The sequence below is a fragment of the Mauremys mutica genome, chromosome 6, assembly GCF_020497125.1.
Source record: "Mauremys mutica isolate MM-2020 ecotype Southern chromosome 6, ASM2049712v1, whole genome shotgun sequence".
NCBI lineage: Eukaryota > Metazoa > Chordata > Testudines > Geoemydidae > Mauremys > Mauremys mutica.
Window position 1 is genome coordinate 41,771,401 of NC_059077.1, and position 16,004 is coordinate 41,787,404.

A 16,004-nucleotide genomic window follows, 5' to 3' on the forward strand; every position below is an offset into this window, starting at 1 on the left:
AGTGGTCTGGAATAGTCCATGGGAAAGGGTGGGACCCGATCCTTTCTCACTGAAGACACAAAAAACTAGACTGGAAAAGAGCGTGAGAAGAGCTACCCATGGGGAACAAACCTCCTGTGACAGGAGCATAGACTAGATGACCTAAGACTTTGCTTCCAACTTGGACTTCTACAACTCTGAGAACCACTGATCATTTCATGCTGGTTGCATCCTTTGTTTTATGTGTGCATGCACGCAAAGTAGTGCCTCCCAGTTCATAGCCAAGCGTTTTTACATTAAACTCCATGAGGCAGCATGCCAAGCAATTTCCAAAGACAGGGAAGCCCCAGCCTATTTTATCTACTTTTTATTTTCATATTTACATAAAAAGTCTGACAGTTATATCAGCCACAGGAGCTGCAGTGTGCACTCTTACAAAAAAAATCATAGCAGGATTGAAAGTATTGCTTTACTGTTTGAAATAGCAACATCAGTTTGCTTTCTGTGTTAAATAGCTCCAACTCCAAGCTGCTGAGCTTGAAATTCCTGAAAGTCCTCTGGGATGGTGTCTGAAAATAAGAAAATATGCAAAGGTTAGTCTTCTTCCTATGTAGCTGATGAGTGTTTAGGACTAGAGCAATGTGGCTAATTGGGAATGAATAACTAATTGGCTAAATGATGCCAACTTTTCTAATCAGAATTGCCTGTAAGTATAAATGTGGAAGTTCCAAGCTGAATTTTTGATTTGTTGAATCATTTCTGTGAATAACTTTTGAGTTGCAGATCATTCAAGAATTGGGCACAGTTCTCTTTGCACTGTGTGGTTGTGTAACAAACCACAGCAGGGAAAATAGTGAATTTTATAACTGAACAAGCAACTTATAATTTGCTGCCTGTGATGATTCAAGCTGAAGGTATTTGTGGGCTAATAAAGGCTGAGTGGTCAAATGCTTTGCTGCAAGGGAACACGAAAGAGCTGGTTGTGGGAATGGGGTGGAACCAAAATACACTCTCTCAAATTCAGCGGAACATTCACAAGCAGGTTTTTTCCTACTCTTTGCCCAGCTATCTTTAGAGTGTCATGAAGAATCTGTCTATCTCCTGGTTTTAAGTACCATGCAGGATTTATCAGTCTGTGGCTAAAAGTCCTTGAAGCTGAGTGTGTCAATTTCAAAATCACATTTGTCTGAAAACGTCCTATTACAAACTGCACCTGAAGGACTGAACAGAAAGAGACAAGAAGGGAAATATTTTTTGTGTTTACTCTGTGCCTTTGTCAGAACTTTGCACATTCAGCTGCACTGCTTCGTGCCTACAGCCAGCCAGCGTCCCCTGTTTGGGGGTGCTTTTCACACAGCTACAGGCAAAGGAACCATTAAAACAATAATAAAATATTTAAAAACGGGAAGGTCAGTGTTGCCAAAATGACTGTAGTTCATTTGGTTGGAAATTGACTAGTTTCAAGTGAACAGTGTCCCCTTAAACCTTTGTGCCAAATCCCATAGCTTCTCACTTGAAGCTCCTGGGAGCTGGTACAAAAGCCTCCGAGGCAGATAGCTGAATGACCAGTCTGAGGCACTCAGCTGTACGGGGCTTCAGACCCATGCCCTGACCTAAGCCAGACACGTGTTCCACACTGACCCAGTAACACCAGCCTTAAGCCTTAAAAAATCAAGAGTCAATCACAAATTTGGCTCAAGAATCAGTGAGATTAAAAGGGGGGGGGCTTTTTATTTGCCACGTGTATTTTTTTAAGTGTTTAGGATTCACTTGGATCACGGGTTCAAGCTTTTCTCTGAAATGGTGAGGGCTAGAGAGAAATTTTTTTTTAAATGAAAGCTCTGAGATCGTTTGACTCCAGCAACTGGGGCATGAAGAAAACATTGTGAGACGAGTGTTACAATTGTGAGAGTTGACAGCGCTGCTATTTCCATAAGGGAAGGTACTGCTGAATAGGTGGCAATAGTGCTTTTGCTATGGAAGAGTCAGTGATGTAGCTTAGGAAGCAGAGCTGTTGCCAAGCAGAGTCTGTCAGTTTTGAACCTTTTTTCTACACGTGCTAAAGCGGGGGGTGGGGGGGAGATGCTTTGTGGAAAATCAAACTTCTAATCTTAAGAACTCTTGTCACTTCATAAAGTGCCAATTACACTTGTCACCCCAGGTCTTTCTTTTGCTTGAATCACAACATTTCTGAGCACAGCAATTTGCTTTGTCATTGAAACTAAAGGCAGAGCCTTTGCAGCAAAGGCCAACAGCTCTGAGAGCCTGCTTCACGTATTCTAAGCTGGCAACTCTCATTAAACGTGCAACATGTCACCTTGGGACTAGTTCTGGGCCGGAGATTTGGATTTAAATGTTTCATTCCAACAAATGTAAGTTACTAGCTCAGTCAGTATTTGCTCACTGCAGTATTGGCTAACTGGCTTTGCTTCAGTACATGGGTGGACTATAGTGGCATTAAACAGGGGGACTGTTTGGTCAGGCAGAGGTTGAGTCTGAGAAGAGAGAAGTGACTGTGTTCCACTTCTATAAGACTGATGAGTTGATGTGACAGAAATAGCCTCATGTGAACAATTCCTCCAGAAGAATTTCATACAATAAGGAAAAAGTGTACTCATTATCTAAAGGGGAAGCACAGCTGTGAACACGAAGTACATGGGAGCACCAGGGCAGTGTGGTGATATAGGCGAGGTGGGGGCGACAGCCCAGGACTGTGTATTGCATCACTGTTTTAAAATTAATTCAGAGATTTTCATGCTGACTCACTACATTAGAGCTCTGAGTTCAGCTAGAAGGAGCCCTGGCCAAAACTGAAATCTAAAGTCTGTCTGCAGATGATGATGCCTTCTCAGCTGTGGTGCCAGGCATCACGCAGAGGAAGCTCATAGCAACAACTGTAACTGTAAAGACCGGTACAAGAAACTGCCTTCCACTAACTGATTCGAGCAGCAGCAGTTTGGCTGGAGTGTGGGTTGGCTAACATCCCAGACAGTGGCTGTATTGGTGCAGGCGATGGGTGCTGTGGGACATCATATTTAATTCACTGAGGACAAAGCCACATTTGCTGTATGGTTAGCTTTAAGGTGTTGTCCCTTTGGTCTTTTAGTAACATTTCTAATGGCATCTACTTCATGTAGTTAGCATGCTCCATACAAGGGCACAACTGTGCTGGCAGATTACATGTATATTGCAGATCAGGAGAAACAGAGCAGCTGAGCTGCTCATTCTATCTCTGGTGAGACGCGACCCATACTAAGATAGGCCACATCAGGCACAATGGTTCACAAATTCATTTGCTGGTGAAGGCTGCAAAGTGGTTAATTAAAAAAACAAACCCCAAACTACTTATCCTCTAGTACAGTAGGTCATTTGATAATCATGAGCTGAGTCGCTCTAAGAGAAATGTTACCATTGCAGCGATATTTCAGGTTGGACCAAATAATGTTTTCCTGAGAGAAGCAGAAAACACCAAGTCTTCCTCCACGCATGGTAGTGTCTACAGTTACTCCAGAATCTGCCACCAGTTGAGAACCTTCATAAAATCTTGCCCTTCAGAATAAAACAAATGCAACCTGTTAGCTCTCAAATAGCCACAGTTGCTTTGCAAAAGGGTTTATAATATCTATCTTTAGTCTACCTTGTGACAAGCTCGTTAGACTAGTCTCCGGACCATACCACCATAAACTTGAAAAGAAACCAGGGTTATAACCCTTAGCTGTGACAGGGCTGTGCCAGTGGGGTAGAGAAGGGGCAGAGTTGCTCCAAATTAGGCTAGTTTCTAACAGCCGAGTAGGAGGCCTTATACTAGCTGGGGATCACTAAAGCACAGTACGTTCTGACCACAGCAGGGCAAGCGTTTTCGGTTTTGTGCAATTAGAAAATTGGCAACCCTACATGCCCACGCTCGTCCCAGCAATGCTCCCCACACCAGGGGAGTCAGTTGGCTATGCTAGCTCCATACCAACTACACCAAACGTTCAGCTGTGTACTTACCCATAAATATCAGTATTTATTATTATTAATCAGGATCAGGGCTCCATGGTGCTAGGAGCTGTACAAACACATATGGAAATACAGACACCTTCCCCAAGAGTTTCCTTGCTATAAAACCATTATAAAAAGAAATCATTTACCATCCTTGATTTTTGTTTATTCGGGTGTTTCAAAAATAGCACAGCTGGTGAATTTAGTCGATCAACTATCCTGGGCTATTTTGGCTTTTGTACCTATTCCTAGGCCTTGCTGAAGTCTCCGAGAAATGTGTGATGCTACATATTCCACAGGGCTGCTATATTTAGTCAAAACATACTGTAGTGAGTTATGGCCCAAGCGTTGGCTCAGACTTTCACTTTTGGTTCTGAAGGCCCTTGTTCTTGAAGGATTAAATAAGACTCGCTTTATCCACTCCTTTGGTTTCTGAAGATTTTTAACTGGAGTTACTAAAAAGAGTGTGTGTGGCTGTATACTCAGCACATGCTGAAAGGCAGGGAGCTGCAAAAATTGTGATTAATGTTGAAGTTTATTAAATCCTTTGTCCAATTCAACCTACTTGAAAAAGAGTGTAAATACGCAACTGGTTTGATGGGGCTGTGTGCACTTAGAGTTTTTTTCATATAATACTTTTAGAGCCTACTCCCATTGACTTGAATGTTCCAAGATCAAAGCCCTGATTCTGAATGATGTTTTCTTGTTAAAATGCTTTCTCATTTTTGTCGCTTTGCCCTTCTTAGATATTAACAAAATAGAATGCCCTGTTTCTTTAGGAGACCTACACCTCTCCATGGATGTCAGCCAAAGACCAACATCACTCAAATAACATCTGTAAATCCCGATCTACTGAAAAACAGATTAAAAATCAAGAGCAATTTGTAAAGGCTTCTCACTGAGTGAATCATAGGGCATGGCTACACTTGCAGATGTAGATTGCTTTGAGTTAAACCTGCCTTCGTAGAGCGCAGTAGGGAAAGCGCTGCAGTCTGGCCACACTGACAGCTTCAAGCGCACTGGCATGGCCATATCTGCAGCACTTGCAGTGGCATTGGGAGTGGTGCATTATGGGCAGCTATCCCAGCATGCAAGTGACTGCAACGTGCTTTTAAAATGGGAGGGGTGGGGTAGAGTGTGACAGGGAGTGTGTTGTGTGTTTGTAGGGGGAGAGAAATGGGTTTTGGGGGGGCTGAGAGCATGTCAGCATGCTGTCTTGTAAGTTCAGACGGCAGGAGACCTCCTCCTCCCCCCCGCTTCTCTTGCTCACACACAGCATTCCACAGTAATGGCTTGCATGACGGCTGTCAGAAACAGAGCTTTGAAAGGGCATTTCCACATTCCTACAGGAGTTCAGAACAATGACAAGAGTGGCCACTTGACTTAAGGGGATTATGGGATGTTTCCGGAGGCTGATCAGAGTGCAGTAATGCAACAGCTCGTCCACACTGGTGTTGCAGCGCTCCAGCGGGGGCACAAAGGTTATTCCACTTGCCGAAGTGGACTACCAGCAGCGCTGTAGCTGCAGAGTCAGAGCGCTCTACGTGCCTTGCCAGTGTGGACGGGGAGTGAGTTAGTGCACCTGGGGCTCCTTTATTGTGCTGTAACTTGCAAGTGTAGCCAAACCCATAGTCTTATAGCTGGGTCAACATCTCATTTGCCTTTTAATACTTAAATAGACGACTGCAGTAATGGCCTCACTACTTCCGGACTTTGTTCAAAGAGTGTGAATTCCACCATCATGACTACTTGTCTTGCCCCTGGCAATTTGTAAACATCATAGGGACAAGAAGAACTTCTCTGCTAACATACACTCAGAGAACATATTGAGGTCATATCTCATATAGACAAGGTTACCTGAAGAAGAGCTCTGTATGTAAGCTCGAAAGCTTGTCTCTCTCACCAGCAGAAGTAGGTCAAATAAAAAATATTACTTCAGCCATCTTCTCTCTAATATCCTGGGACCAACACAGCTACACCAACACTGCTTACATCATGGATATATATCTCATGTCATGCTAATTACTGATAATGTTCTGTTTTACTATCTTTACAATTTCTATGTGGCCAGCTTTGGTTGATTAGTTCTGTTACTTGTTACACGTCGTGTTATGGATAAATTATCACAGTTCATCTTTACATATTCCAAGGGATCAACATTAAGGAATATTCATATGAAAGTCAAATATCTGTGAAATGTTAAGATTTGAATGTGTTTCTAGAAGTGATGTCACTGGTATTTTCAAAATCTTTTAAAGCAAAACCAGGCACAATAGCAGTGTCTGTCTTTAGCAGCTACAAAGCCCAGAGACATTTGACAATATTTTGTCATTATATGAGGTTTGGTTTTTCTAAAAAACAAAACCACCCCACACTAAATAGAATTTCACAAATCTAAAAAAACCAGTCACTGCCATTTAGCTCTACAAAGGTTTAAACAAGCCAGTCCCTACCTGATGTATCCAACCTGGGGTCTGTGCTGCAAGAACCAGCGATAAGAGACTTTATCTTTCCAACCTACATTTCTGGGGTCTTTCCATAGCAGTCTGACTTGGTCATTGGTGTCCCCAGTATGCCAGAGTGAATTCCTGAGGTGTTCACCAGGGCCAGTCTTAGATTTAACAGCCTAGACAAATATGGCATAGTTTAGAAAGTGAACAAAGAGAATTTTCTCTTTAAGCGTTAGACCAGGAGCTCTCACTTTTCATAGTGAGATCACATCTTACTAAAGGGCTTGCCTTGTGCACACCTCCCCTCCCATGCATGAGCTCATGACATCCCTGTGCCAATTGTAGCAACTGCTTACAAGGAGAAATAAAAGTATTTAATTTTTGCTGTCTTTTCATTTAGCAGCTAGGAACAAGGAGAAGCCAGCAGCATGTGATCAGAAGGTCTCAATGGGCTACTATTGAGTGGACCACATTTGGGGAAGTTCTGGTTTAGACAAACACACGGCCTCTTTGAAATGGTCACTTTAGGCATCACCAGTGAATTGAATGAGATCTGTGTCCAGGTTTGATTTTAATGTATTTATTCTAATTAAAAAGGCCCATTTCAACTCGAGGTCAACTGATGAAAGCTGCCTTATTCATTTTTAATGAGCATTGACTGGCATGCAAATTTTGGTAGATTCAGCTTATCCTCTGCATTTCCATATACTTATTAGAGTGATGCACATACGTAAGGTACCACTCTGACATTAAATTAAACTTTCCTTTAGGAAAGAGCTGGTGATCCCCCAGCAATGGTGTGAGAACAGCATAGGCATTATATGGCCAACTCCTTGTATGCTTGGGTAGTCATTACACAGAGAACGCTGAGCCACTGGATTTGATGATGTTACTTAGCTCAGTACCTTAAGCTGAATGCCAGGCTCTGCAACAGCTCTGAATGGAGTTGCTTGCCAATAAGTCTGTTCTGTCTGCTTCCACATTACCACATAAAAACTGGAACTGTCTTGGTAACCAAAAATAAAGCCAGCATAGTCATCATCTGTCACCGTGTTCACATGAAAGGTGCCTTCAAAGTCAACCCCATTGAAAGCTGTGTAACCTAGGAGCAATGGATATACACTATGTTAAGACCAATAGTTGGCAGAAAACTTGACCACATGCCAAAAGCTTTTCTATTGCAAAACATGAGTACAAAAAAGGTGTCCATACCAACTGCAAGGCCAGGATCACTGTTCATGGTCTGTACAATCTCCATACCCTGAGAGGGGAAATTAATTACGTTATTGAGGCATGATAAACAATAGGGTGATACTGCAATTACTATAATGAGACATCCCAAAGCAGTACATTGGCCTCATGCTGGCCCTCTGTGCAGCAGGGAAGTTCTCCCAGAATGAGCTTTCTGTGTCTGTAATTATTTTAGCCCATGTGTTAGTATGTGTAACTTCAAACTTAGTTTCACACTTTTTCAAAAATACCCTTTCCAAGCATCAGTTGATTTTCATTTCTTTGCTAAAGCATTACAGATTCTGATAAGTTCAGCACAGGTTTTTTATTTTGTTTTGTAATGATTTGTTTCTGGCAGCTAAATGGTGTTGAATATATTTTTACCTGATTCAGAACCACCCAGTTAGGATCAATCTGAGCATCACCTTCGGGATCCAGGACCACAGTTTGATAAGCCCTGAAATCTGTCAGGGTAATCTCAGCATTCTCAGGGCAAATATCAATTCGATCAATTACTGTGTCCTGGTCAAAATCCGATTCACATATGTCACCAACTCCATCACCTGAATGCATCAATTAAACAAAAGGGGACTTATTTACAATGCAGCTACAGTCACCTTAGGGTACGTCTACACTACGGGATTATTCCGAATTTGCATAAACCGGTTTTGTAAAACAGAATTTATAAAATCGGGTGGAGCGCGGCCATACTAAGCACATTAAATCGGTGGTGTGCGTCCATGGTCCGTGGCTAGCGTCGATTTCTGGAGCGTTGCACTGTGGGTAGCTATTCCCTAGCTATCCCATAGTTCCCGCAGCCTCCCCCGCCCCTTGGAACTTCCGGGTTGAGATCCCAGTGCCTGATGGGGCAAAAATCATTGTCGCGGGTGGTTCTGGGTAAATGTCGTCAGTCACTCCTTCGTCTGGGAAAGCAACGGCAGACAAGCATTTCGCGCCTTTTTCCCCTGGATTGCCCTGGCAGATGCCATAGCATGGCAGTCATGGAGCTTGTTTTGCCGTTTGTGACTCTCACCGTATGTGTACTAGATGCCGCTCACAGAGGCGATTCAGCAGCGCTACACAGAAGCATGCTTTTGCTTTTGCATGACAGCAGAGATGGTTACTAGCCATATTGCACCATCCAAACCCTTCCATAAATTGGAACTGAGGATGATCATGGCTACCAGTCCTTTTGTACCATTTGCTGCTAGTGCCCCTGGCCAATCAGCCAGGGGCGCAAAAGCCAAGATTGGTTACTAGCCATATTGCACCTTCCATCGTTTTGTACCATTAGCTGCTGTCATAAGTGCCCCTGGCCGATCAGCCAGGGGCGCAAAAGCAAAAATTGGGAATGACTCCCTGAGTCAATCCCTCCTTTTTGGTATCTAAAAATAGAATCAGTGCTGCCTAATATAGGCAAGTGTGCTAGAGAACCACCGTATCATAGAACCAGAGAGCACAGCTGCTGTGTGTCAGAGCCTGCAGAAATTATTATCTGTATGCTATTCACAGGGGGTGCTCCTGTAACAACCCCACCTGTTGATTCCGTTCTTCCCCCAGCCTTTCTTGGCTACCGTAGCATTGTCCCCCCACTTGTGTGATGAATTAATAAAGAATGCAGGAATAAGACACACTGACTTGTTAGTGAGAAATGAGTGGAAGGCAGCCTCCAGCTGCTATGATAGTCCAGACAGGACATTAAGCAGTGTGTAGGAGAGAAGCCCAGCATCCCACTGCTAGTCCAGGGGCAACTGAATCTTTTCTTTACACATGAAGGGTGGGGGCTGATGGAGCTCACCCCCTGTTGCTATGATGAGGATGGTTACCAGCCATATTGCACCATCCATCCACCAGAAAAAATTAGGGCCAATAGGCTGATGACGAGGACGGTTACCAGTCCTTTTGTACCATCAGCTGAGGCTGATGATGAGGATGGATTTCCATCTTTTTGTACGATCAGCTTATGCTGATGATGAGGATGGATTTCCATCGTATTGTACCATCAGCCGCCCATGGCGGGGGGAGGGGAGCAAGGATGTTGGTGTTGAGTGCTGCACTATCGCGTCTATCTGCAGCATTCAGTAAAGATAGGGTGACATGTAAAAGAGTCAGAGGATTGTTTTACCTTTCGCTTCTGGGGGTGGGTGGGGGGTGGGTGAGTAGATTGCCAAGCTATGCCCTGACCCGCGGACACTGTGTTTGACCCTAGAAGCATTTGGAGCTCAGCCAAGAATGCAAATAATTTTCGGAGGCTGCAGGAACTGTGGGATAGCTTCAGTCCTCCAGTCCATGCGCATCCATTTGATTCTTTGGCTTTCTGTTACGCTTGTCACGCTGCAGTGCGCTGAGTCCCTGCTATGGCGTCTGTCTGGAGATTTTTAAAAAAGGATTCTGAATTTCATCTTCTGTAACGGAGCGCTGATAGAACGGATTTGCCTGCCCTTACAGCGATCACATCCGCATGGTCCATGCGGGAGCTCTTTTTTTATTTTGATTTCGGACTGCATCGCCACCCATGCTGATCGGAGCTCCACGCTGGGCAAACAGGAAATATTCAAAAGTTCGCGGGGCTTTTCCTGTTTACCTGACCACTGCATCCGAGTTCAGATTGCGGTCCAGAGCGGTCACTGGTGCACTGTGGGATAGCTCCCGGAGGCCAATACCGTCGATCAGCGTCCACACTAACCCTAATCCGATATGTTAATACCGATACTAGCGTTACTCCTCTCGTTAGGGAGGAGTACAGAAACCGGTTTAAAGAGCCATTAAAATCGATATAAGGTGCCTCCTAGTGTGGACGGTTTTGGCGTTAAATCGGTTTTACGCTCCTAAAACCGATTTAAACGCCTAGTGTAGACCAGGCTTTAGTCTTAACCACTGGAACAAACTACTGAAGGAAGCGGTTGATTCTCCATTTCTTGATGTCTTAAAATCAAGACTGGTTGCCTTTCTGGAAGATATGTTTTAGCCAAACACAAGTTATTGATCTAAGAGTGGCAAAGGAACCTACAGAAAGTGCTTGAAATTTACAGCAAATCTGACATGTGCAACAGGTGTTTTATTAGGATTTAACAAACACACCATTAGCTGTACTCTGATCTGACATTGCTAACAGATCAAGCAAAATTCAGAATACAAGTGTATAGCACTTTTGTTGGACTAAAATTAATACCACATAATGACACACAAAATGACGGTCTTTTGCCACTTGTAAGCAAAGATTTGACAGCAGAGTTCCACACTGAGTTCTCAAATGACCAAGACACCATTGTTTTTAGAAATATTTTCTAGTTAAATATAAAAATACAAATATCCAAATTAACGAATAAAGTATATTCTGTGATGCATTCTCCTTGCTTTGTAAATTGTTTAGTCATTTGCTTGTTTGCAAGATTCAGTAAGGTGCAATGGGGACCCTCAATCACTAATAGTAGCAAAGAGTCTTGTGGCACCTTATAGACTAACAGACGTAATCTCAATGTGAAGTATTGAGATTTTACAGTATTGGCTTGTTTTTAAGATTGTTTTGTATCATTGTTCTGGTGAAAACTGAAAAATCTTCCAGGGATATTTTACAAATGATAGTTAGTTTAAGAAAAACAGAGAGAGAAATGATTTTAGTGTTTTGTGCTGAGCCACAGGGATCCTAATGTGAGTCTATCTTTCACATCTGAATAAATTTGGTGAATTCACATTGTTCATGAAAGTGAGAGCCAAGGGCCAAATTCTAGCCTCTGCTAGCACCTCTATGCCATTCCAGCAGCATAAAGGGCATTGAGTGCCCCCTGAGGGAATTCCTCAATGGTAGGGGCATGCTGGGGCAATAAGGGGGGTGTCAAAGGTGTGATGGCAGCAGCTCACAGGCAGCCAAGGAAGGGGTCCCTGGGCTGCCCAGACCCCAGAGTAGCCTACAATCTGGGAAGGCCAAAGATGGTTTAAAGCCTCTCCCCACCCCAGCTGTGCCTCCTTGAGAGATGCAGCACAGAATCTGGCCCAGAGTATGGGATAGAGCCATTGGCTGCTGCTACTCGTAATATGTATCAGTCCTGACTTGTAAGTAACAGGGCTCCCTCCTGTACAAAAGAGAAATCAGACTTTGGACAACAGGGGCCTATGTGAACTTGGTTCCCCTTGGTGAGAATATGCTGCCTTACAGTAAGTGTACTGCATGTTCACTAACTGCATAGGTGGGTAGAACAGACTTACTGTTGTCATCTTCCTGTCCTGGGTTGGGAACCAGTCTGCAGTTATCAGGGCCTGGGGGCGTGAGGTCTGGAATCCCATCATTATCATCATCATCATCACACTCATCACCCAGCCCATCCTTATCAGTGTCCAGCTGGGAGCTGTTAATGACTGTGGGACAGTTGTCTGTGCTGTCCTGGTGTCCATCTCCGTCACTATGAATTCAAACAAAACAATAAACCACACACACACAAACAATCCTCCCTCTCCCCCCAAAGAATCAGTTCTTGTCCCCAGACTAGAGCACAAAGCCAAGCAATCATGAAATACAAAGCCTTTCATGGTGACAGGTTTCAGAGTGGTAGCCGTGTTACTCTGAATCAGCAAAAACAATGAGGAGTCCTTGTAGCACCTTAGAGACTAACACATTTATTTGGGCATAAGCTTTCGTGGGCTAGATCTGATGAAGTGGGTTCTAGCCCATGAAAGCTTATGCCCAAATAAATTTGTTAGTCTCTAAGGTGCCACAAGGGCTCCTTGTAGTTTTTGATGAAATACGAAGTACACTTGATGCCATCAGATGGATCCTGATGCCAGCACATGTAATGAAAGGAAAACTCTCATCAGGACCATGAAATGGGATATCTGGGACAGTGAAACTTGCTCATAGTTAATCTGGTTATAGTGAAGCTTCAGGTTTTGAATGTGAGGACACTGAGACCAGGAAGTGGTTATCTGCCTAGCTTCTCCTTGCCATGGTTTAGCAATACTGCTTTTTGACAGACATTTTGAGGTATCTAAATATAGCACAATTAAAAGTCATGTTGTACCAGTGTGTCCTGGGGTTCCTGATGGACCATGGTACTCAGCACTGACAGGTTTTTTGGGGAAATGTCCATACAGCAGCAGCCCTGCATTGAGGCCCAGCTAAACTGATACAGCTGCATCACTAGTGGTCAGGCTTGGTGGGATTTGATTTTTTTTTAAAATCAATGTTTATTTTTACGCCTTTTCTAATTTTTAATCCATTTAAATGTTTGCTGTTGTGCCAAATGATGGGGAGGAGGCTGCATTCTCCAGGCAAAGCAGAGACCCCCCTACACCTGACCCTGGCAGTGTCCTTGCCTCAGAGGCTCCCTCTTCTTAAAATTAACACATGGTAAATCATGGGGGTTGGGGGAGGAGGGAGAGGGGAAGCAGAGGAACTGCCTTCCAGCCATATCTAAATGGCACCAGCTCCAGCTCAGCTAATGCCCGTATTACAACATGGGCTATACAAATGGAGGTGGGACTCTACTAAAGTTCTCAAGCAGCATTTAATCTGACTTTCCTTATCTGTACATTGCTATTGTTGTAGATGGAAATATTTTGTGTGCGTTCGGTGAAATCAACCTTTCCCAATAAAAATCTAGTCCTCCCAAACCTACTTGTGGCTTCCTGACTGTGCTGTAGTGAAATCACCATAAGATACAATGGCTCGGTCAGACTCCTTCTGAAGACCTTACCGCAGGTGCAGCAACCAATCTGTACAACCCATGCTGGTGAAGCACCTGGGGCTGTGTTATGTAGGGGTAGGAGGTGTTGCAAACTCAAGGCATTCCAGCAATGTTTTTCCCCAGTACCTTTTGGCCTAGAGTAGACAGAGCCACAGTGAAGTGCAGTGAGAGTAGGAGTAGCTACAACGTTTATCAATGGACAGTCATGACTTGTCTCCACTGCTAAAAAAGGTGTTTTTTTTCCCCTCTGGATAGCATTTACGTTATGGTGCTACACCTGCACATCTGGAGTGCTGTAGCTATGTCACTGTAGCAGCTGTAGCGTAGCTTCACTGCTAAAAAAGGTGGTTTTTTTTCCTCTGGATAACAAACGTGTGTGAGGTTCCCTGAGGTAAAACCACAATAGAGATAAGGCACTTTAGATTTACCTCAAGGTAAACTAGGTGAGCTCAATCCCAGTTAGGGATACAGTGCTGTCACTTAGGCCTGGTCTACACTTGACTTAGCTACATTGCTCAGGGCTGTGAAAAATTTCATGCCCTGAGTGCTGTCCATGGGCAGTGGGTATCATAGGCAGGGGGAGGCTGAGCCTCCCCAAACAGCCTGGTTCCCCCTGCAATTCCATACTCTGCCCCCTGGTTCCCCTCCTGCAATTCCTGCTCTTCTGTGCCCCAGGCTGGTTGGGGCTGGGGGGACGGTCTCTGGGACTCTGAGAAGCTGGCGCTGGGGCCACACTATGCCGCCTGCCTGGTTCTCTGGGCACTAGAACTGTGCCATGCGCCAGCCTGGTGCTCTGGGGCTGGGGATGCTTGGGCGGCCCAGAGCTGGGGTGGTGGGGGCTGGTGGCACTGGGGGTGTTTCTCTGTGCTCCTGTGGGGATGGGGGGGCAGAAGGGAAGGGCTGGGGACTAGCCTCCCCCATCGGCCAGTTCACCGACTGCCCATGGTGCTGTAGTTAACGTGATCAAACTCCTGGTGTAGCTGCAGCTAGGTCAATGGGAGAATGCTTCCCTTGACCTAGTTACTGCCTCTCAGAGAGGTAGATTAACTACACTGACAGAAAAGCCCCTTCTGTGGATGTGGGAAGCATTTACGTTACGGTGCTACACCTGCACATCTGGAGTGCTGTAGCTATGTCGCTGTAGCATAGCTATAACCTGTCTTTACCTCATGGAAAAACTACAGTGCCTTGTCTCCACTGTGTTTTTACCCTAGGATAGGTTGTGTAATAGCTACCCCAAGACAGAAAACACACCTTTTTAGTAGTGAAAGCAAGGTCTCATTCTCTTTGCAGTGAAGCTTCACTCCATGATAAAGCTAATCCCCATACATGAGGATAGATGAAGGTAGGGTAATTTCAAGAAATCCTTAGTGCAGACCTGGCCTCAGTGGTTTCCACTGTGCTAATCATCTTGGAATGCAGCAATTTTCACCTTCCCATGAGTGGGAAATGGTGCATCCCTAAGGGATTTAATCACTTCCCCTTTTCTCTGCTTTCAGGAGGGGCAAGTAGTAGTTGCCTTTTCCTTGTGGAAAGAGGAGTAAAATATAATCCTGTAATATTGGTTTTGCTGGAGCTGCTCTCATCATGGAGTGAAAGTGAATGCAGCTGGTCTTGTGACAGTTGTTGCCTTTGGGAGAAAAGAAATGGCATTTCATAGATTCCCCAGCACACCCTCAGCTGCCGCTGCTCCGCCTAGTATCTGCAAGGGATGAAGGCAGACCTTACTACCACTCCTATGCTAAAGTGAAAGGGGTATTTTTTCAGGTAGGTCCTTGCCTTTTATAATGAAACTTTGTTATAGTGAAGTCTTGTGTGTTTAGTGGGAAAACTCCTCACCCTAAAATTGTTTGTATGGTTTTGATTTGTGTTTATTTGATAATATAAGCTCTGTGTGGAGCTTGCCAGTTTTATTTCTATGGAATCAGCTATGAATCATGTCATGTACCTGTTTTCTATGCCTTTTTTGGACCTGAACTGGTGAAATGTGCATAGGAGAAAGTGGAAGGGAGAGGGATGTTTTACCCACTGTAATAGCAACAGTAACTGATGACTATGGCTATGAATGATCGTTATTTCAGAAGAGAATTTTATGTAATGAAAACAAAGTATGTTCTTATTGGGCAGGAAGTACTGAAAATAACCTAGGGCTGAACTGAGTCCTGGTGGGAGTGTGGGTGCAACTCTACTGAATTGGGTGGAATTAGACTAGCTTATGCTAGGGCTAAATTTAACCCAGTATTGACATTAGATAGGGGGTACTGTACCTGTCTTGGTTAGTGTCACAAGAATCTCCAATCAGGTCATTGTCAATATCTGACTGCAAACAAAAACAGAGGAAGTTGTAGTATTAACTGCTGAGAGAATAATTAAATGACAGTACTATGTTGGCAGGATCAGTTCTTTTTATAAAATATATCTTCTGGTTATGTGGGTGATCCAAAAAGAAAATCTATTTAACAAGGCAGAAAAACAACCTAGTATTAAATTGGGCAGTACTAGCTTCTGGGGTTCTAGCTAAAGGAATTAAAAAAAGTTGCCTGAGATACTGAAAATGAATAAACCTTCATTTTCCAGAAGAGATTTCCCTTATATGTAACTTAAAAATAAGCCTACACAGCTGAACAAAATGTTACACAACTGAACAAACAAATGTAGCAAGTCTATTCTGTTTACTCAG

The 16,004-nt window shown here is 43.9% G+C and overlaps 1 protein-coding gene across 1 annotated transcript in view; it reads right to left on the reverse strand.

Moving 5' to 3' along the window:
* Positions 1-207: 207 nt before the first annotated feature.
* Positions 208-16,004, reverse strand: part of THBS4 (thrombospondin 4) — a 71,996-nt gene continuing 56,199 nt past the window's right edge. The window contains exons 15-22 of the mRNA XM_045022034.1: positions 15,592-15,644; positions 11,850-12,043; positions 8,028-8,206; positions 7,626-7,674; positions 7,319-7,515; positions 6,417-6,589; positions 3,389-3,528; positions 208-548 (exon numbers count right to left, since the gene is read on the reverse strand). Of these exons, the coding sequence (XP_044877969.1) occupies positions 487-548; positions 3,389-3,528; positions 6,417-6,589; positions 7,319-7,515; positions 7,626-7,674; positions 8,028-8,206; positions 11,850-12,043; positions 15,592-15,644 (1,047 nt within the window). The 3' untranslated portion in view covers positions 208-486. The remainder of the gene's footprint in view (positions 549-3,388; positions 3,529-6,416; positions 6,590-7,318; positions 7,516-7,625; positions 7,675-8,027; positions 8,207-11,849; positions 12,044-15,591; positions 15,645-16,004) is intronic.